Source organism: Anguilla anguilla, chromosome 1 (genome assembly GCF_013347855.1).
Source record: "Anguilla anguilla isolate fAngAng1 chromosome 1, fAngAng1.pri, whole genome shotgun sequence".
Lineage (NCBI taxonomy): Eukaryota > Metazoa > Chordata > Actinopteri > Anguilliformes > Anguillidae > Anguilla > Anguilla anguilla.
This window is the reverse complement of record NC_049201.1, coordinates 30668703-30691084: the sequence shown is the minus strand read 5'-3', so window position 1 is coordinate 30691084 and position 22382 is coordinate 30668703. Positions and strand designations below refer to the sequence as shown.

Here is a 22382-nt window from a genome sequence, read left to right as displayed (position 1 = left end):
TCCAGTAAAGCCAAATCTTAATGTTACAGCATGCAATCACATTCTAGATGATTCTGTGCTTCCCCAACACAGTTTGGGGAAGGCCCTTTCCTGTATATATATATGTAAGCAAGGCTTTTTACCTGGGCACTTCAAATAAACTACCCGAAGTAAGATACTGGAGCGCTCGTAAGGTCTGCACATTTATTGCAGGGGGGTGACAGACGTTTTGACAAGCACCTTCCTCAGAGTCAACAACAGAACAAAAGAAAAGGGGGAGGTATATATATCCTCCCACATAGTGATGTAATTGACAGCCATTAGAAAAACAAAAAAACAATGGCACTCATCATCACAGTTATCAAATAATATATGTAGAGGCATATAGCAACAGATAATAACAGTGTTTCCCCTATGGTAAAATAGGCAAGGTAAGCCTTGCTTACATATATATATATATATATATATATATATACTCACCGGCCACTTCATTAGGTGACAGGAGTGGCACCCGGTGTGGTCTTCTGCTGCTGTAGCCCATCTGCTTCAAGGTTTGACGTGGTGTGCGTTCAGAGATGCTCTTCTGCATATCTCAGTTGTAACGAGTGGTTATTTGAGTTACTGTTGCCTTTCTATCAGCTTGAACCAGTCTGGCCATTCTCCTCTGACCTCTGCCATCAACAAGGCATTTTCGCCCAGAGAACTGCCACTCACTGGATATTTTCTCTTTTTCGGACCATTCTCTGTAAACCCTAGAGATGGTTGTGCGTGAAAATCCCAGTAGATCAGCAGTTTCTGAAATACTCAAACCAGCCTGTCTGGCACCAACAACCATGCCACGTTCAAAGTCACTTAAATAACCTTTTGTCCCCATTCTGATGCTTGGTTTGAACTTCGGCAGATCGTCTTGACCATGTCCACATGCCTAAATGCGTTGAGTTGCTGCCACGTGATTGGCTGAGTAGATATCTGCGTTATCGGGTACAGTTTGCAGTTGAACAGGTGTACCTAATGAAGTGGCCAGTGAGTGTATATTGTCCTCTACTGTCAAGCACCTGAAAACTACCTTTCCATTGGAAACTTGGCTGAAGCGCGTTGGACTTTACTTTTGGGGTTTTAAGCCAGAGATTAATTTGTAACAAAGTGCTTTGGAGTGATGAACAAAAGATTGTACTCTTGGGCCACAATCAAAAAATACATATTTGAGAAAAACGGGTTTGCATTTGAAGGAAATAACACTTTGCCAAGCGTTAAGCATGGGGGTGGATGTATTATGCTTTGGGGTAGTGTGGTTGCCAGTGACACAGGAAATACTGTGCCGGTGAAAGGAAGAACTGATTCAACTAAATATCAACAAATCCTAGAAGCTAATGTCTGAAGGTCTGTGAATAAATTGATGACAAAAAGAGTTTGTGTATTTCAACAAGCCATTGATCCAAAACACACTTCAAAACAAACCATTAATTACTTAAAGGAATGAGAGATTAAGGTTATGGAATGGCCTTCATAGTCAACAGACTTGAATATTATTGAAAATATGTGGGGCGATCTCAAACACGCAAGAATATTTCTGGGTTCTACAAGGAAGTGCAAATTCAACAAACAAAACTAATTGTGGATTAGAATTTACCGAAATATGTGATGTTTAATTGTTCCCTGCAGAGGTTTTTAACTAAAAATATAATATTGTAGCATTTGGCCCACTGAAGCAGCAGATTTGTCTCGGCTGCGCCGGCTGGTGGAGAGAGCACACATACCTGGGTTGTGTTAACTAATCAGCCCAGGAGCTTAAAGGTGTGTTGCTCTCCACAGCTTGGGGGCAAGACCGGGAGCTCACACCAAGAGCACGCTTATGATTTTCATTTCATTTTGGTTTCAGTTTTGTTTATCTGAGCACACAAGACAGATAAAGTGAACAGCCACGGAAAAGTAGGAGGAGCTGGCCTGCTGGAAAGCGGACCACTGAAATAGTTGTCGCTCTGTTTTACTTTCTTTTGTCTTTGCTATTTTAATTTGTTGTTTTAGTTTATTGTTTTCATCTGGAACCCGTGAGGGACGACGGTGAACATTTTTGTTTATTTGATTTTGTGTTTTGTGTGGGTGAGCGCTCTCTCTGTTTCTCTCTATGCGGCAGCCAACGGTGTTTCCCGAAACTCCCTCCCAGGGGTGACACATATATATTGTGTGTTTGTGTGCGTGCGTGTAAAAGTATGTACAAAGAACCATGTCACTATATTGCCAATACTTGTGCTCATATCTCAACACAGTAAATAAAAAGCCAATCTGAGCCACCTGGCAATGGACACTATCGCCATCTGGTGGCAGATCTTACTGTGCTGCAGTATAATGCTCTTTCACAACCAGATTTTTGTTTTGTTTTTATTTCTTTAGGCTGTTCGTGTCTCTTTCAATCAGAGGAAGTGATTCTTTCTCCTGAGGTGAACTATTTCATTTCCTTGTGAAGATGTTCGAGGTTTTCAGTAAGCACATGGCATTCAAAGTGTTTATGAAACACTGAAATATAACATAGCACACATCCTTAAAAGGATCAGCCACTTCAGTCAACTGAGTACTATTGAATTGGTTTCAAAGCAGCAAAGATTATAAAAGTCTTGTAGCAAATCTTGGAAAGAAATATAGGTCTATCTTTAAATATAAAATATAAGTCTTAGTTTTTAAATTTTTTGTTATGGTCTGCCTTTCTGAGCATTGCCCTGATGAAGGCTTCCATCCAAAAAAAGTTAGATTTTTTAACAATAAAAATATTCTTTATCTTAATTTGTCTCTAAGAGTGGCTGGAATTCTTGAATTCAGTTCTTCTTGGTGCTCTGAAAATTCAGATTTTACAGAGCACCAATTCAAGGAAGCTACAGTGAATGCATGGATTTTTTACACACCATATGCCAGGGTATACTTCTCTCTGTTCTCTTATCTCTCACAATGTTTACACTGGAAGACCAAAGAACTGTTTCAGCTTGTAGAGAGAGATTAAAAATGTATTCCAATAACTGCAACTTACAGCCAAAATGGACACTGCAATATAACGTTATATGTTTCAGATTTGTTTTTCAGCCTTGCTGAAAAAAAGGATAAGTAGCGCATCACTTTATGAGTGTAGATTCAGTTTCCTTCAGTCTCATTGGAAAATCAACAGTAGCCTCCTGACACTTAGTTGTCTATGCAATCCGTGCGTGAGAAAAAGGAAGACGAAACATGCTTGTCTTCCTCAAAGCATCAGCGGGCCACGGAGCCTGCAGTGGCGGACGGGGGGCGAATCACCATTGTTCTTTATTACGTCAATCAGAGGAAATGATGGAGGAGGAAGCCATAACACTTCCCAGAAATCCTGTCCCACACTGATAAGGCGCACTTGCTAATTTTAAGCAGAAAAGCAGGAAAGGCAACAGTGAGATTTTTTTGCCCAAAAATTAACCCCACCACCCACCGTGGAACGAGTCCCAGTTCTTTCTGCGTTCACTGGTAACCGGAGTCATCCTGATGTGAAGGATTCCTCTGTTGGTGTCCATGTAATTTCTGTGGGGGTGTTATGGCGGAGGAAAAGACAAGCTTCATTTTGGATATTCTCAAAACGTATGACTTAGGTAAGAGTCTCTGGTGGTGTTTTTGCTTTCATGTTTAATTTGGCAGTGTCTTTTTTCCATTATCATTCTTCAACTTTCTCCAAAAAGTGATTATGCTATACCAGATTAGTTTCAACACAAGTTAAATAAATGGTACTTCTATAAAGCTCCCAATAAATTTTAGGTAAACAAATAATTTCAATGTCTTTCCTAGAGTAAGGTCTTCACAAGTGATATTAGTTGACAAAGTTAAATACATATGGTTGATCACAGAATCACGATGACACAGAAAAACATAATAATTAATCAAAGTAATTGGATGGACTTGAAAAACAAACAGTATGATTTATGGAGTAAATCCAGTAGGTAGTAAGATTTGATTTTGATTCAATGAAACATAACAATATATTTTGGGGGAAAACATTCTACCAAGCAAAAATGCAAGAGTTTGGTCATTTGAGATGTCAGTTGGTCCACTCTGTAACTTTATGCTTGTGATCCTTGTGGTTGTACCTTTTTGCTTGTGTTAAATATGAACATATAGCAGATTGACATTACAGTCACTATATTATGATGTTCATTTTCTATTTGCACTTTTATAAATGAATGTTTAGAAAAAACGTATCATTAAATTAATTTAGACTTTTTTATACCTGGAGAGAACTTCAAATCACTGTAATACTAATGTTCATTAATACTTCCATCGTGTCTGCTCTTGATTTCTGTGAATGATAAGTTTAAAATAATAAACTATAAGAAAGGCATGCAAGGTCTTGATGTAAAAAAGGCCAAGATCCATTTGACATTTCTTGTTAATTATTAATTATTATTATTAATTGCAAGTGTTTTTATTACAAAATAAGTTCATTTTGGTGATTGCTGTATTTCCCAAAATGTTTAAAGAGAATAAAAACCCTTGTGTTTAATTGTGAGATTAAGTAATGGTGAAATGTGGATTAAACCATGGTTATGATCATGATGTTCAAAAAGATATTTTAATTTTTATGTGTGATAAAAGTGTAAACTATGAGACAAGCATCTTGTGATCAACATTTTCATTACAGATTAATTTGCACCTGATATTCTTCTGAGCATCACATTTCAACAAAATCTCAGTTTTGCCTTTCGTTTTAGGTTATTGCCCTGTTTTTCATCACTTTGTGTATTTCTCATGGCTCTTCCATATATAATTTGACATTCAAAATGAACACGTTTGAGCATGCTACATAGGTACACTGCAGGATTAACTAATACCCACCATTGGAGTAATATCTATATTCTTATTGGTTGAGAGCAGTGCACAGGTCAAATGAACCCTGTCTAATTTTCCAGACAGCTTGATCCTGGCTTTTTGCTTGTCCATGCTGGTGGGACTCCTGATGGGAGCCCTGATCTACATCTTCCTGACCTGGCTTTCGAGACGAAGGGCCTCAGCCCGAATCACCAGACGGAGCCGCGCCTCCTCCACCAGCAGCCCCCCTCACAACCGCTTTGGACTCTTCCGCCACAGTGGTGCCTTCGGCTTCTATCGCGAGTCGTCACTGGATCCGTCAGAATCCCCAGGTCACAAACCCCTTTTCCGGGCCACCCCCTACCACCCGCCGCTAGCGATCGACCAGGCAGAGGGTGACGACGGTGCCCCCGCTGCGAGCCCCACCGCTACTGCGCCCGCTCCGGCTAGAGTGCCCCCGGTGCGGCTGTCCTCCTTCCGGTCCGACCGTGACCCACCAAGGGGCCCGCGAGCAGTGCAGACGCCCCCGCCCCCCTACGAAAGCGTTCTTCTGGCCTTCGAGGAGGCGTGCGCTGTGCCTCAGGTGAGGATCATGGGGAGCAGAGACTGAGCAGCAACAGAGTAGAGACTTGGCAACTACAGCAGAGCTTTCATCTTGTCCGCTGGGCACGTCTTAGCAGCTTCAATGAGAGGTGGCCCCACAGTGGCGAGACCAGGTTCCTTCTCTGCCTCCTTTTCTTGTGACTTTGGAAACTCCAGCTGGCCCTTTCCGTCCCTACTGGCAACAAGCTATAACTGGACTGGAAACGCAGGTGAAATTAATGTACTTATCTTTTGGGCATGTGTTCACTGTAAAGTTAGCATTCTGGAGAGGAATCCTATGCAGCCTCAGATTATATCAAGCCCAAAATTGGGAATGCATTCAAAGGCCCCGCAAGCAAATTGGTATCAATGTATTTCTTGCAAACACTCAAGATTCTACTTCTGAAGAATCAATGAAAAAAATCCCCCATTTTCTTGCACTTTATACATTTTTATATATTTGCAAGCATGAAAATAACGCACTTTGAAAAGTTTTGGAAAAAAGTGCAACATTGGGAGAAGTAAGACAGTACAGTTAAATGAATAATAGTGTCCTTTCACAAATTTCACTTATAAAAGAAAGGAATGGATGCTAGGATATTAATATTTTCTTCTGATCTCACACCTTACTGTCTCTTAAATACCCACAAACACGTATACACACACACACACAAAAACACACTAGAAAAAGGTCTTGGTTAGCTTTAAAGAACTAGCAGCTGGAAAGAAAATAGATACAATATTTGTATCAACAGCAAGGGAAAGTTTTTCTAGGCCTACATTATAAAAATCATGAAATGGTTAGGATAATTTCTAGAACATAAAAAGTGCAAAACTGGAATAATATTTAGGAGCTGATATAGAATGACAACTAGCATCATGATGTTGATTTTTTTCCCCCTTTATATGACATCTAATGTATTACACCAAAATGGCAGTTTCTGAAACATCAGCCATTTGAAAAATTCATTAACCTCATCATCGAAACTGGAATATAGTTGCATTTAAAGACATTTGAAGGTTAAAGCAAAATACAAGTTCATATCTAAACGAACCAGCCCTAGCAGTAGCTCATTATTTATTTTTTAAATGATTCATGAGCACGATGTCTGTAATGGCAGCCCACTGACTGTGTGGTTTGTGTTCATTGCCACATATGTGCTCTTCTTAACTTTCTCAAACTCCAGATTCTCACATTAGCAGTCCCGCAGATCCACGCTGTGCTGTTTTTTAAAAATCTTCTTCAGGAAACAGGAAATGTAACATGACAACGATACAATTGAAAGTGGATTGCTCCATGAATGTTGAATAAAGTAGAGCAGCAAATTGTGGCAGTAAAAAAAGAGAACTGTGTCCAAACAGCATAGCTTGGGGAAATATGTGGTGTAAATGGACCATCAACGGTGTTCAGCAGTTTCAGCTTTATAATTGAATGATGTTTTAGTGCATTTTATTTATGATTGTATGATTGTACTGATTGTTTGCCACTTTGTCTGGGTGACAGTGTTGCAGAGTGGTTATGGGTCTGTATGTTGGAGGTTACAGGTTCAATTCAGTGTTTGGGCACAGCTTTGTAAGAGTACAGGAAACAATCGTTTTAGTGGCTGGTGAGATGTTCAGTACCTAGTGCAGTAGCCTCCAACCCTGAATGAAGCAGCACAACATTGGATTTGCAATATAGAAAATGATTCGTTTGCATGGAGGTGTAAGTGTAAGTCTATTTTACCTCCTCACGTGGCCTCAAGTGCATAAAATTGTACAGAAAATGTAACATAGTTTTAAATCCATTTCTTGTACATGTCCTAAAGTCTTAATAAAGCCAGATTAAAAATTACAATTGCATTTTGCCCTCCTGTCTGCTCTTTGCTTTATCTCAGCTAAATTAAATTGCTGCTTATATTTTACAAGTATTTTCACCTGTCATCTTTAGTGCAGAGTTTGGGACCGTTCAAGACACAGAAAATAACAGTGATCATGATTAAGGCTGGGTGTTTGTCACAGAAAATGGCTGAAGGCTGGAGCAGTCATGGCAAAGTTGTTAAAAATATTGGTAAAATAGAAGAAATCGTTTTTTAAAATAATAATAATGTTAATTTATTAAATTAATTAATAGATCCCATGCGCAGCAGTGGGAAAATAACATGCACAACAGTAGCAACAGTAATGAAATAAAAAATAAATCAAAAGGCAGTTGACGGCTCCTAGGAACACCCTATGAGCAGAATCGCACATTGATAGGCTTGGACATTTCATCACTTAATTCAATTCATCACGAAAAAAAGAGCATGCTTTATTTGCATTTAATTTAACAGAAGATTAGAAATTGAGCACGCTCAAATCACTAAAATAAAACATTTTCATTTCTTTAAAGTCTGTTTTGGTACAGTAGGTCGTACATTGCAAGGTTTGATCTTTGAGCTTTGGTGAGCTTTGATACGGTACAATACTACTTTGATCTGTTGCCACTGATGCTACTGTAACAGGGGAAGGAGCGCTGGGCATCAACACTTTTGAGTATACATTGTCACACTTTGTGTGGATCTCTAGCCTACGAATAACACTGTAGGCTAAGTTAAGGTTGACACTTGACATCCAAAACTGCTGAAAAATCATGAAAAGCAAACAAAATGAGGAAATAGAAGAAATGGCAAAAGATGGGGAAATTCGTGGAATTTGTGGTACCTGCCACTTCCATGTCAAACACTCAACCTTAATAATGTTCATTAGGCTATATGACCCCCCAAAAACACATCAGCTAACCATGGCAGAACACAATTAGTGCTTTAGGGGCTCTGTAAGAACCTTTGTTTCATTTCTCATTTTTTTTGTGAGACATGTAGTGTCAAATAGTGCATGCATTTTTGCCATGGCTGTCCATTTTAATGACAGTAAAAACTGAGTAGGTCCAAAAACCATGGGCAATTGGAAGTGTTGCTCTTACCCCCTCACTCCTACGCTCACTGTAATATTGGTCTTTCTAGGCAGAAATATCCATCAAATATGTTATCAGATAATCTAGTTCAGTTCAATAGATTAAATCAATAAAAATCAGTTAGTATTAACATTAGTCTGTTCACAGGTAATGTTACACTGGTGTAACACTGAGCTGAATTGCACGACTGATATCTTGTGTACTTTGTCCAGGCACAGAGGGTGTGGTTATCCCACCCGTTTTATCCAGATAGGCACATCAGAGCATTTTGGTTGTTAAATTTGGTTGTTAAATTTGATGACGAGCCACAATGGCTGGAAAGATCTCTTAAATGTTGCGCTAATAAATGAATTGAACCGGGAAGCAAACGCGCATCTTAGCCAACTGCTCCTTTAAGCACGTGTAATATTTTGGAAGGGTTAAGGAGCAAGTTAAAGGGGCACACGGACTGCATGAAGAAAACTCCACGGTCATGCAGGCAGGCAATATGCATATTGCCTTAATTTATTTCTGAACTGAAACCATAACCCATCATTTTGCTTTAGTTTTTGTCGGTTAACTAGCCATATATGAGCGATTAGTTCCGGATATTTGAATGGCTTCAATTACATTGAAAAGCTAACCACCAGTTGCAACCGTCTGTCAGCTGCTTGAGCTTTTGTAAAAATGAGATGCGCAATTGTACCAATAATTTTGGTAACAAACCGGATATAATACAACCTTCAACGAATGAGAAATTGGTCGTAAACAAATGAGATGACACGACGAATCCGAAAACAAGTTTACGCATGCCACCGGCAAGGACGTTATTTCAGGTGAAGGCAGAGAAAACCTCAAGTAGCTTTTATTACCATATAAACATGGAACCAAACGGTGTTCGGGGAACAGGTTGGTAAACATCCACACGTAATTAACTTATTTATCAACAGTTTTGTGTAGGTTAATATCTTATATTGAGTCGACTAGGCTAATGAACAGCAGCATAAACGTGATAAATTAATCTATTGGGATATTTTGGGGTATCGCATTAGTGTAGTTATAAACAGTTACCCGAGTGGCAGGGTTCAACGGATGGGTGCTATTCTGTACATGGAGTTATAAACTCGTGATTAGGACCTGAAAAGTGCTACCCCCCCCCCCCCCCCCCCCCCCCCCAAGTATGTTTAGACTACGAGTGAATAGGCATGTTAATATCGCAACTTTTGTGCTGTTTCGTTGATGTCCGTTTCACTGTAGCCTGATATGTTTCTTTTTTGTTGCAATTCTACAGATAGCAATGCGCTAGAGGAAACCCCTACAGTAACCCCGAGGATGTCAAGACAACAGGTCCTCACACTGATATCAGTTGCATCTGTAAATTTCAGTTCAATGATATGTTACTCCATACTGGGACCATTTTTCCCCTATGAGGTAATTTGAAATATAAAAGTTTAATTTACCTAATTATGAATGTACGTTCTTTTTTAAACTGGCGAAATAGTTAAGCGGCTTATTGGGCTACATGTCAATTATAGAACAATACTACTCTGTTTTGCTTTGGAGCTGTTTCAATGAGGTCGTTGTTGTCGGAACCACGTGTATTGGATAGGGAAGATCCTTGGGACAGCGACTTGATTAAGCGCAGGAGTGTTGAGGCACACGTGAAGTGCATGCGCACGATGTTTGATAAAATGACAGGATTCCTTCTGGTTGAAGGCTTACACTGCGCCTACAGTCGCCTATATCAATTCCTACATGCTTACTAGGGATGATGATTTAAAATTATTTCACAGGTCAATGATATATATAATGTGCTCGATTCCAAATCGATTCCTAGCATGGGGAAGAATCTATTTTTAAACGGGTCTTGGCGGCACCACTCGTTGCATAGAAAATGCATGCGCGCACATCAAGACCCAAGTTTTCCCATCGTAATAAAGTCTTAATGCTTATCCTATTGTGTCAGTAAACACAGTCAATGTCAGATATGATATGAAGAATTTTATTCTTAACTGTTGTGAGCCCACAAAACAAATATAAAATGGCTGGGCTGAAGACGTGTGCATTATTTTTACATTGATGCCCGGCTAAAAAGTAGCGCCTGAATAAGATAATCACCGTACTAAATTAGGCCTAATGCCCATCGATGTGACTCGATATATATAATATAATAAAATAATGTGAGAACATGTAAGCCATCAGTTATATCATACTTGCAACAGTGTCAGCTTAATGTCCACAAATGACTGTATAGAGTGGGTAGTCTAGTTATACTGTGTGATAAATTAATAAATGGAGCCAAGTTCCGACATCTACATACATAGCCTTTATGAGGAAAAAAAAGATAGAGTAGGCACATATCGGACAAGTAATCATCAATCCATTACTCGCACCCATCCGTATTTCTTACTGGATAGTTATTCCTTGCTCATGAGGGGTTTTCCGACTTTTCCATCTTGTCATGTTTTGCAGAACACAATTAAATGCAGGATTTATTTTGTTTGTTTATTTATATTATAATTTATTTTTGTGCCTTTTCTTCTTCTAGACATCTTGTCTCACTTACTTAGTAAAACAGATATAATTCTGTACCCATCCATCCCCACCCCCTCAAAAATAAATAAAAAATAAAATAATAAAGAATAATTGTGCCTGCATTGTTGAGTTTAACAGCATCTCTGAAATGCCATTCAGATTCTTGTAAACATTTAATAAATCATTTGCCCCCTCTCAAGGTCAATATTAAAGCAGGACATCACTAAGGTGATCCTCATTTGAATGTCCTGTCCTTTCTGTTTATAACTTTGTCTCTTTGTCTGAATACATTGAAAGTGACAGGAGTGTTTGTTTCTGATCCAGGCAAAGAAGAAAGGGGCCAGTCAAACTGTTATTGGCCTCATTTTTGGGTGCTATGCCTTGTGCAATTTGATGGGATCTTTAATACTGGGTAAATATGTAAGTGCCACCCTGGGATGTTTCCAGACAGTGCAGAATGCTTTTGTGTTGTGCATTTTATCACAATTGTGGTTTCATGTCTTTTCAGATTGTTCAGATTGGTGCAAAATTCATGCTAGTTTCAGGTCTGTTTGTGTCATCAGTGTGCACTATTCTGTTTGGGTAAGTTTGGAGTTGTTTCTCTCAGAGATTTAAGTCCTCACAGGCTGACTGTAAATTTTTGAGCTTTCTGTGTCTCAGATAATGCTGTTTTTTGGTTGCTGACATTTAAACAAACCACAGCAAGCACACACATTATGAATGTGCAATATTGCCTTTAATCTGTTTCTCAGAGTTAAGGACAGAGTGCATTACAGTAATATTGTTTAATAATCTTAGACTGTTTCCTGCTTTAAGAATTCTTATCACTACTATCATACTGCTATAGGAAAGGTCTGAGTAAGGACACATAACTGTACTGTTCATAGGTATCAAAATCCTGAAAACACAAATAATACTGTCCAAATTGGCATTTGTCATATGCTTAACTCTGAACACATTCATTATATTGAATCAAAATCCAAAATTCTAGTCAAACATTTCTACAGTTCTATTATGATTGGAAAAGTGGTCTTCCCTACTGTATATTCCCCCCTCAAAAACATGTATCACAATTATTGGCACTCTTAGAAATTTTTATGAACAAAATCTAATAGCATGTTCCCATTTACTTTAAGTGGCTATCCATGTCTTTCTGTTTCAGTTGAGGTATAAATACCAAGTGACACACATTCAAAACTAATTTAGTCATCCATCAACATGGGGAAGGTCAGAGAACACAAATAAATGCTTTTATTCAAAGCGGCGTACAATAAGTGCATACCGAAGGCTATTGTAACAATTACAAAACACAGGTCCGATAAGGTACAGTACGCATTATCTAACAGTTATTCATAGCCATGAACACACAAAGTTCAGTTCACACAGTTAGCATAGGCTAGGTCATTAAATTACAGTAAGTCAAACCAGTGGCGATTTTAGCATGGCATTTCTGGTGGAGCAGTTTTGTATGACATCACTATCACAAAAAATAAAGGTAGCCAATTAGTCTACGGTAGCCCTATTCTATTATATGGGCTGCACTGTAAGTGCTAGGGAGCAGAACGATTTACAAACTGAATAATAAAATAAAGACTTGTTCAAACTTGAACTTAATAAACTTCAAAAATTAAAATAAAATCACACTTAACTTGAAATTGAAAACTTTAGCTAGCTAGAGTGAGAGCACCTATTATCGACCACCCTAACTGCTAGTGTATTTACTTTGTATTTTTTAGAGAGAACTGGACATCGTTACCTATTAAAATGTAAGTCCTGTAAAAATACACATAATAAGCAACACGCTTGGAATTATCTCATCACGACCCATTAAATGCAATGGCGCAGAGGTTGCTTCATAATTTCAAACTGCTTTCCTAACAGCTATTTTGCATCCTGCAACTTGGGTTACAACAGTGAATATGTACGGATTCCTAGACATGCTGATAGCTACCACCCTTTCTCATATCATATTAGCAAATTTTTGTCGAGTTCCATTCATTTATATGGGGTAGTCGATACACGTCCCCATAGCTAGCGCTGGACCACGTCTGACTTATTTGCCGGCACAAAAAAAAAATCACGAAAGTACTGAAAAAATAACCACTGAAGGATAACAAGGATATTTTTTCCTACATAACTAGGTACAGGTTGTTACCGATATTTCGCCTATTTCATATATAGTTCAAATCTATTTACATTTTCTTGTCTGTCAAAGATAATAGGTGCTCTCACTCTAGCATTAGCGATAGACGTACACTAACCAATTAACGGTTACGTTTATTATTTCTTCGCCACCTCAGGTGGCTCACCTGTTGCTAGGCAGAATTTGTAGGGGCAGAAATGTTTCTGCCCCTCCGCTCAACATAATTTGCAGGAGGTTTTCCTTGCCAACGCAGATCAAGCTCACGTTGTTCCCCTAGCAACGATGGGGCAGAGTGGTCCGCTGCCCCACAGCAGAGAGATAAGACAGGTAGCGCAGTCCGCAGCGCTAGCGCGCGCACACACGCACACACACACAGGAAATTAATCCAAAACAGCACTATAAGGATTGTGAGTCAAGTTTATTACATTTATACACGCCTATTTCACCACTGAATCACTTTTGTGTTAAATATAAAATACATTATGCCACAATGTTCAGGTGTCTCTCTGCGCCCCAGACACTCCTTTTTTTATTGGCAGCGAATTGGTATTGTTTTTATGTTTTTTGATCTAATGTGATTGGACAATTCTCGACGCTATCTTTCATGTTCACGCTCGCCATTAATATAACTACGGATGCGTGACTGTCACTCCTGCTCCTTAGCTAGCTGACCGGTACTTTCAGGAGATGGCAACTTCAAGTAGAAGTAGGAAATCAATAAATTTGGTTATTTCTTTACAAAAACGCCCTTTCACAAGGTGTTCACTGGAAGAAAAAAAGAGGATAAAGGATCTTGGACCAGACCGACCCAATTTACAAGTTCGGCAGCAGGCAAGTGATCGAGGACAAGCCTACACCCGGGGCTTCTCCCACTCTTGTTATGACAAACGGAGTTGGCTAGCTGGATGTGGTGTGAGTTATGCCTTTTATTGCGTTCCCTGTTTGCTATTTCGGCACCGAAGCGTTGTGGACAACGATGGGGGTACAAGACCTATAACATCTTTCTGAAAAATGCAAACGGCACGAAAGTAGCCGCAGCCGTCAAGACAATAGTATAAGACTAAATTTTTTTGGCAGGCTTAGCATTGCTGAACAGCTAGATGAAGGCTACAGGATTGGCATTAGAAGGCACAACGAAGAGATGACAAAATCGACACATCCTGTCCAGAATAATAGACTGTGTGAAATTTTGTGGAGCCTTTGAGTTGGTTTTGCGTGGCCACGATGAGAGTGAGAGCTCCGATAATCCCGGGATATTCCATGGGTTGGTGAATTTTGTTGCCTCCTTTAAACTTCAGCATTCACATATTCACATTTTTTCCAGCAGATGACAGCAGAAGGCTCTATAAATGACCTTGGAGTTAGCTAATATTTTCCTACTCTTTTTATGACTTCATAGAATGTAACAGTGGGAGTAAAAATTACTTCAGTAGTTCCATATTTAGAAATTGAGCTGTTGCCTGTTGGTAACTTCAGGTGATGTAGCCTAGGGGAAATGGGCATATTGTCATCTGTACATATTATTTTATATTATTAAGGAGGACAAAATATGTTCAAGTAGTGCTACTGGCCAGTGTTTAGGCAACATTACAGTGTGTTGTGTTGTTTTTAGATTTATTTATTTTATTTTATTTTATTTTATTTTATTTGCTGAGCTATGAAGTGCTGCTTCAGTTTGTTGTTCCCCCCAAAAACTGCGCCCCCCTAAAAAATTTTATCACCAGCCGCCACTGGTTTTCTCATCACCTTTTGGTATCGCCCCAGCTCGCTTGGAACCTCAACGGAGGTGATACCAAAAAAAGTAGCAGGCATCAGGTACTATCCACAACTTTTGCCCAATAGAAAACCAAAAAAGTCGAGTACAGTCCAGTCGAGTTCAGCCGGTACCATGCAGTGGAAAAGTGACTTTTGATCAATTCACATCTCCAGCAGGTCTATCCTAGTTCAAGTCAACATCCATTTATTTTGAACCTGGTTTCATAGACAGATGAGGCAAAAATAGCATTTTGCCCATAAAAACAAGAGGTGGGTTTGGTGTAAAAGGAGGAGTGGTCATTCAGAAAATAACCTAATCTCCTCTGTGGTGGTTGTCTGATTTTGTGAGGCTGTTTTGCTTCCAAAGGCCCTGGGAACTTTGTTAGGATCCACGGCATCGTGGACTTCATAAAATGGCATTAGATTTTTAGAACAAAATCTGTCTACCTCTGCCAAGAGGCTAAAACTGGGTCATGGTTGGATCTTCCAACAGGACAATGATCCTTTGAATTCCTCTGAATCCACAAAAAATGATTAACTGTCCCCAGAATTAAGCTTTTTTAATTGCCGTTCCAGTCCCCTGACCCAAACCCCATTGAAAACTCAGTTATAGGCCTTGGGCCACAGGTTTTCAGAATAAACACAAGTTTGCATTATTTTTTCTCTGAGCAATGATATCACAGTACAATTATATGATTTTCTCGATTGCTGAGTATAGAAAATAAAGTGAATTTTATTCATTGTTTTGTTCATATTAATTGAGGGTGCCAATAATTATAGAGGGCACTGTATATGCTTCAAATATGAAAGAGGAGATAAAAGAAAATATGAAAAAATGAAGTGCATTATTGGATCTATTCAGCACTCCTCATTCACTCATTTTGCACATGAAAAGTTCAAACAAATACAGTCACTTCTTCTGATAACCATCCTAGATGCTTGCTGCCTGTTAAATTGGATGGATTGTGTACATCCTTGCAAATTTTATTCTAAATCCTTTGATTAATTTTTCTACTTTCATTTTGTAGCTTGCTGGACAAAGTTCCTGGGACAACAACATTTGTAGCACTGTGTTTTATAATAAGGTCTATCGATGCTCTTGGCTTTGCAGCTGCTATGACATCCTCCTTTGCCATTTCAGCAAAAGTATTCCCCAACAATATAGCAACTGTTTTGGTAAGTATAGTTGATCTGTGTGTCAGAGCTAGAATGGTATGTGGATAAGTACCAAATCCACACAAATGGTATGGGCATTAAAATGTAGTTACTTCGTTTTGCAAGACGACAATGTATGGACTTGTTTGCAAGTCACGGCAAGGTCGCTGCTCCATACATCAACCAAGATTCATAATTGTAACACACTTTGCCCTCAGCATTAAGTAACAGAATTGAACACTCTCTTTTCCCATTGTTCAGGCATTTTTTGCAAGCAAATTAACTCACAATGTTATCTTCTGAACAGAAAATGTAACCTTTACTTCATTTAATGCTTCATGAAATGAAAAACATTTTGTTTCGTTTTATATTTTTCTGTGAAAATCTTGCTTTATTTTTTCACCTTGAAATTTTTTTGCAAGCTGCCATTATTTCTCAGTGCGGGTGTCTTCGTTGCCCACTATTTTTGATGACTTGCATACATTTTAGCCTGAATGCAGTTTTTCACCTCTTTTAAATAAGCAAACATACTTATTCTGGAAGGAATTCTTATTTTTTACATATCAACCTGTAGATGAGTGGATTTGGCATCGCACAAACACGTGTGTTCTCATTTCAGGGCAGTTTGGAGATTTTCACTGGCCTTGGTCTGATACTGGGTCCTCCTTTCGGGGGGATGTTATATCAGTCGTTTGGATACGAGCTCCCCTTCATAAGTTTGGGCTGCGTCCTTTTTCTGATGGTTCCATTCAACATGTATATGCTACCAGCCTTTGGTGAGTTTCTGCCATGCATTTGTCCAGGAGTCTGAGTATCCTAGACTATGGATATCATTGATCACTGTCCAATGCCAGCATTTGCTCCAGCTCACTTTTTTTGTGTTTGCAGCTCAGCTTTCATCTTTTTGTCCCCACTGAATACCGCTGTTATAGTACTGTTGTATAAATGCTGCATTGTTGATACATCATGATAGATTTATTTGTTTTTGATCTATTCATTCCATTTTGAAAATTCTCCGCTTCAGATGCCGTACCCTCTACGGATTCCTTTTTTAGGCTGTTCACCCTTCCAAAAGTTTTTCTCATCTGTTTTGTGGTCTTCACATTGAGCTCAGGACTAGGCTTTCTGGATGCAACTTTGTCCATTTTTGCCACTGAAAAGGTAGAGTGGCATCATTTTTATCTGAAAATATAACTGCATGTTACTGTGGTTCTTGAAGTAGAAACGTGATGCTTTGTGTGAAGTGGAAATGTATTGTTCCCTTTGTCTTCCGAGTCTATAGTTTAGTATGTCCCCTGGCTACGTGGGACTCCTGCTGCTTGGGGTGTCTCTCCCCTACTGCCTGTCATCACCTTTGCTAGGCGTTGTCAGTGACAAGTTTCCTGTAAGTACAGCAAGGTGTTCGCTGAGAGAAACTTCTATGTTCTTTCTACACTGTTTTGCTGAAAGTCATACTATAATGCACACATTTTGAACTGAAGAATGGTAAACCTATTATTGTGCACTTCAGTCTAAGCTGTGCATAAGGATTATAAATTCTGTATTGTCAAACCATGCAGAAGATATGTGAACTGAGTCTTTTGATGTCATGCTTTGTATAAATTGAGCATAATTCAAAATGGGATGTAATAATTTTAAGACAGGGGCTCCTAAACTGAAGTCTGGTATCCTCAGAAAAAATAAAATTGTATTCTTCAATATTTCATATTTTAGAATGTCAGTCAGTCAGTCATGATTCTTTATTATCTTGCATAGGGAAATTCACGTAGTTGCTGTTTCTGTGCCTTAAAAAAACAATAACACAATACAAAGTATAAAAAATCTAAAAATGACACATTAGCTAACACTAATTTAATTCTCATTCTAAAACATTATGGCTGCCAGAATGAACAAGCTCCTTTATATAGCTCACCACCAGATAATATTTTATGTCTGGTTTACCCATCATTGGTGATATTGTAGCCTTGCTTGCCAGGCTATTCTCTATCCTCATGGATACTGACCTGGCCAGAATAATACTGTATTTCTGGATAAGCCCACCCAAATGGCAGGGACGAGCCAATTTGATACCCCATCAACAGTTTAATTTGACAAATCACAGTTGGGACCAGTACATTCTGAACTGGTGTGCATTGTAGCCTGTGGGGGGGGTGTTGGATAAAGTTTTCTAAATGTATTTGTTTTCCTGAGGTGGTGTATTTATATGTTAAGTCCGTTAGGAAATGGCTCATGGTTCTGGGTGGCTTGGCTACAGCCTTGGGGTTTTGTTTACTGGGCCCCGCCCCCTTTCTTCACATTCAGAGGTAGGTACATTTGTATTTCTCTGGTCATAAAACCTAGAATGCCTTCATCGACTGATTAGATATGGGAGACATAGAGATATTAAACCTAGTATTCTTTTCATTTCTTGAGACATTAAACCCACTCATAATTGTCCTGATCCCTCTTATCTTACTAAAAATAGAATATGACATATGCATATACCTTGTAAAAATGGTTATTTGAGATGTATGTTCTCTCTTTAGTCAGCTTTGGCTCTTGATATTTATGCTGACTATCATTGGCTTCTCCCTGGGAATGACTGGAATACCCACCTTCCCAGAGATCCTCAATTGTGCATAGTGAGTATGCATATGTGTGCACACACACACACACACACACACACTCACAGGCACACACTACAGTCACTTCTATTCACACACGATATACACTACACTCACAAGTAAATATATGCATGACAGCCCAGCTAAATAAATACAACACTCTTACACATTTAGATGTACCATAAATGCAGTCAGATGATAATACAGGTATATATAAAAACGAAAACATGTCTCCTGTCTTTATCCCAGTGAAAATGGATTTGAGGAAGGCCTAAGCACGCTAGGATTGGTTTCTGGGTTGTTTGGAGCAGTGTGGTCCATTGGGTAGGTTTTTATCTTCATAATTTGCTGTGCTATGTCTCCAAGGAAGAAGTTAATTATTGATCAAGGTAGATTCTCTAAATATGGCATGGTCAAGTTGTCAGTAGTTAATAAGTAAATGTTTTTTTAATTTGATTTTTGTACTGTAGAAAAATAATTCTCATCCAGAGAACACAAGTAAAAATGACTTGTTTGGGATTTTTTTTAAAACAAAAAAAAACTAAGCTGCAATGAATTCATTATTATCTGGTGATTTTGTAAGTTTGTAAGACTGGACCATTATCCCAACCAAGCATGTGCCAACAGTGGCCAGTAGCCCTGCAAGGGGATGCAGAATTGCTTGTAGTTCGGTAGGGTTCAGTTGGTCGGAATCTGCATCATATCTTTAGTGGTCTCCGCTGGTTGATCAGGTACCTGCAGTCTGCTTGCTAAAGCTGCACGTGAAGCGTCTTTCTCTGACTCATGACTGTGCAAGCCTGGCTTGTGGGCTGCGATGTGAAAAGAAGCATATGGCAACATCATGTGCTTTGGAGGAGAGTGCTTCACAAAATGGGGTATAATATACAGTACCTTCAATGGTGTTCAGACATACTTAATTCTGCTCTTAAAGGATGTTCTTTGGCCCGACATTCGGTGGTTTCATGACGCAGACTATGAATTTTGAGTGGGCCGCTACCGTCGAAGGAGTAATTGGCTTTCTCGCTGTGAGTAACGTGACCGATTTCTCTGACACAAAATTACAGTAAATTCTAATTTACTGCTGAATTAGTACTGGCAGACCTGGGAAGTTACAGCTAGGTCTTTTTTGTGGCCTGGGATGTATTGTTGAGGGAAGATGCCAATGTTTTTACCAGTATTGTACTTTGGTACATATGTGCTGTATGTGTTTGGATTTATAAAATAAAAGTAAATTACAAGTGCTTAAATGTAGAGTTGCCAGGAAGTACAGTAGATAGATGAAAAGCAATCAGGGAGTAGACGGCATAATGGCAGATAAGACAGATAACAGACAACATGCCAGGAATGTTATTTTTGTTTACAGTGGCATATTTGAATATAGTTTGGTGACTTAAACATTTTATTGGAACATATTAATTTGTGTTTTTGTCCATCCTTAGTCCATTCTCTTGGGCATATATTTCATAACTGAAAGAGTCCAGACAAACAGGTGAGAGTTTGTGCATTCTACACATCAGGCCAAGCCACACAAAGAGACATCTTGAAAGTGGATGTTTTTTTAAATGTTATATTGCAAATCTTCTGATGTGGCATTCAATTATTATAAATGTAAGAATCTTCTGTATTAAGTGCGATCTTAAAATTTTTAAGAAAATGTGAAAGGTTTTCACCTTACATTTTTATCATTGCAAATACTATGAATGCTTTGATCAGTACTGTTTCTTTTACATGAGATGAAGATTACAAGATTAAGAAGCAAGCAGTGCGTGTATTCAATTATATTAAATTTTGTATCATTCCAAGGCCTTCTCGAGTAATTGATGGTGAAACCCCAGAAGAAAGTGCTCCGCTTTTAGGTCAAAGTCCAACATACTCTGTCCAGACGCAATACCAGTGAGGAACACCGTCAAGCAAAGAGTTGAACAATTGCTACACTTTTTTGTTCTTATATATTTTATTCATATCATTCAGTTTGTAACAATTACTTTAATAAGTTACATAATTCTTTTGAAAGGCTTTACACTTTCAAATCAGCAAATTTGAAATGTAAATGCAAAGACAGCCTTATTTTCCTGTCAGATTTAAACACTACCTGTTTGATTGAAACAAATTACTTTAATAAAATAACTTATTTTGTTATCTTTGTTTTGCATCAGCATTCCTCAGTTTTAACATTATGTGACCTAACAGCAATGCCCAGAGTGAAACTCTGATTATTTAATATGTATTTGTGTCCTGTTGAACCAAGGGATCAAGAGTAGGATGATGGCAATAATAATACTGTGCTGCCCTTTTTATTGACATTTCTAAAGCCTTTGATACAGTTGACCATTCCATCTTAATTGATAGATCAAGGTTATGTTGGTTTTGGGTCTGCAGAAGTAAACTGATTTACAAATTACCTTTCTAATAGAATCTAATGTGTATGTGTTGATAGCCATAAATACTCTTTTCTTGAAGTAACTAAAGGAGTCCCCCAAGGCTCCATTCTGGGTCCTGTGTTATTTACTATTTATATTAATAATCTTTCACATGCTTTAATCAACTCAAACTGTAATATTAGCTTATATGCTGATGATAGTTATTTATTGCCATGCCCCCACCCTTGCCCAAGCCTTTCAAATACTTCAGAATGTTTTTAATTATATTGAGTCAGCTCTTTTTGATCTACAGCTGGTACTTAATGCAGGCAACACTAACTGCCTAGTATTTTCAGTCTCATTCTCAGTCCATAGATGAATTGAAAATCAGCACGCTAGATGATAAAGGCATTGAAAGAGAATCTTGCTATACCTACCCTGGGATCTGGCTTGATGATAAGCTTAGTTTTAAATTGCACATAGATGAATAATTTTTTTTTTTAACTTATGAAGTTAGGTTTCTACTTTAGGAATAAATCTTGTTTTAGTTATAAAATCAAGAGATAGCTACATTTTTATTGGTTTTAGACTATGGAGACATACTTACATGCACGCTGCTTCCTCTACTTTACATGCCTTGGATGCTGTTTACCATAGTGCCTTACGCTTCATTTCAGGTGCTAAATCATTAACCCATGATTGTCTGCTAAATAAATGGTCTGGTTTGACTTCTTTACATCTGCGTAGATTTATCAACTGGTATATATTCATTCATAAAACAATAATTGGTCTATTTCCTTCCTACCTCAGCTGCCTAGTAATTACAAAATACACATAGGCCTAATTATCACCTCCACTCCATGATGTGATACTTTTTAAATTTCCTCGTCCTTCTACTGAATTTGGAAAGCAAGGTTTCAGATATTTTGGAGCATATATTTTTTCAATTAGAATATTTTCACCGGCCAGCACTCACAGCTTTCTTTCCCTTTATGCTTTTTGACAGTTGTTTCACACTCACCTGCATCCTTCTTAAATTCATGTTTCTGAGTCTGAATGCATCTGTAGGAAGTGTACCAGAATGGTTTTACTCAGTCATCGGTCTTATGTGTCTATTATTTACCATCTCCATGCTTAAAGGTTTTATTGTTTTATTAATGAGCACCTCATTAGTCACCAATTGTATAATTAGTGACTACATAGTCTGTACTTACTGCCAAATGATTTCTGAACTCAGTGTCTTCAGCAGCGATCTCAAACTCAAATATTGGAGGGCCTCTGCTGATTTTTCATGTGCTCCTGCACTTAAGTGCTTAAGTCACTGATTGGCTAAAGAGTCTGCATTCCTTGGTTCCAAGGCCTAACTTGGCTGCTGAAAAACTAGCAGTGAATGTGGCCCTACATGATATGAGTTTGAGACCTCTGGCCTACAGGGACACCTGAAGGATAACTGCTGAAATTCAGGTTGACAGCCCAGCTGGTCACATGCCCAATTATTTTTACAGACCCTACTGAACAAACAAGATCACAGGAGAGACACAAGAAAA

The 22382-nt window shown here is 38.5% G+C and overlaps 2 protein-coding genes across 5 annotated transcripts; both read left to right on the top strand.

Annotated features, from left to right (window-relative positions):
- The first annotated feature begins 3327 nt into the window (after positions 1 to 3327).
- On the top strand, positions 3328 to 7215 carry LOC118226364 (myc target protein 1 homolog). Its single transcript, XM_035415942.1, has 2 exons — positions 3328 to 3581; positions 4893 to 7215. The coding sequence occupies exons 1-2, from the start codon at positions 3527 to 3529 to the stop codon at positions 5399 to 5401; spliced, it is 564 nt and encodes a 187-aa protein (XP_035271833.1). The 5' UTR covers positions 3328 to 3526; the 3' UTR covers positions 5402 to 7215.
- slc18b1 (solute carrier family 18 member B1) lies at positions 5439 to 21571 on the top strand. Of its 4 annotated transcripts, none has more exons than XM_035415903.1 (14): positions 5439 to 5603; positions 9576 to 9715; positions 11144 to 11239; positions 11328 to 11401; positions 15746 to 15893; positions 16492 to 16648; positions 16897 to 17033; positions 17155 to 17256; positions 18084 to 18175; positions 18398 to 18493; positions 18725 to 18799; positions 19407 to 19500; positions 19915 to 19964; positions 20279 to 21571. In XM_035415903.1, the coding sequence occupies exons 1-14, from the start codon at positions 5477 to 5479 to the stop codon at positions 20370 to 20372; spliced, it is 1482 nt and encodes a 493-aa protein (XP_035271794.1). In that variant the 5' UTR covers positions 5439 to 5476; the 3' UTR covers positions 20373 to 21571. The 4 variants fall into 4 exon arrangements, with proteins under 4 accessions (XP_035271794.1, XP_035271812.1, XP_035271821.1 ...); XM_035415930.1 differs by lacking the exon at positions 5439 to 5603 and adding an exon at positions 8679 to 9120; XM_035415912.1 differs by lacking the exon at positions 5439 to 5603 and adding an exon at positions 8682 to 9193.
- The last annotated feature ends 811 nt before the right edge of the window (positions 21572 to 22382 follow it).

What these genes read in the sequence shown, in the direction of transcription:
- LOC118226364 (XM_035415942.1), top strand. Translation starts at nt 3,527, where the DNA reads ATGGCGGAGGAAAAGACAAGCTTCATTTTGGATATTCTCAAAACGTAT. An exon ending in TCTCAAAACGTATGACTTAG is followed by an intron (nt 3,582 to 4,892) that starts GTAAGAGTCTCT and finishes CTAATTTTCCAG; the next exon opens with ACAGCTTGATCCTGGCTTTT.
- slc18b1 (XM_035415903.1), top strand. Translation starts at nt 5,477, where the DNA reads ATGAGAGGTGGCCCCACAGTGGCGAGACCAGGTTCCTTCTCTGCCTCC. An exon ending in CCATTTTTGCCACTGAAAAG is followed by an intron (nt 17,034 to 17,154) that starts GTAGAGTGGCAT and finishes CCGAGTCTATAG; the next exon opens with TTTAGTATGTCCCCTGGCTA. An exon ending in GAGATCCTCAATTGTGCATA is followed by an intron (nt 18,494 to 18,724) that starts GTGAGTATGCAT and finishes TCTTTATCCCAG; the next exon opens with TGAAAATGGATTTGAGGAAG.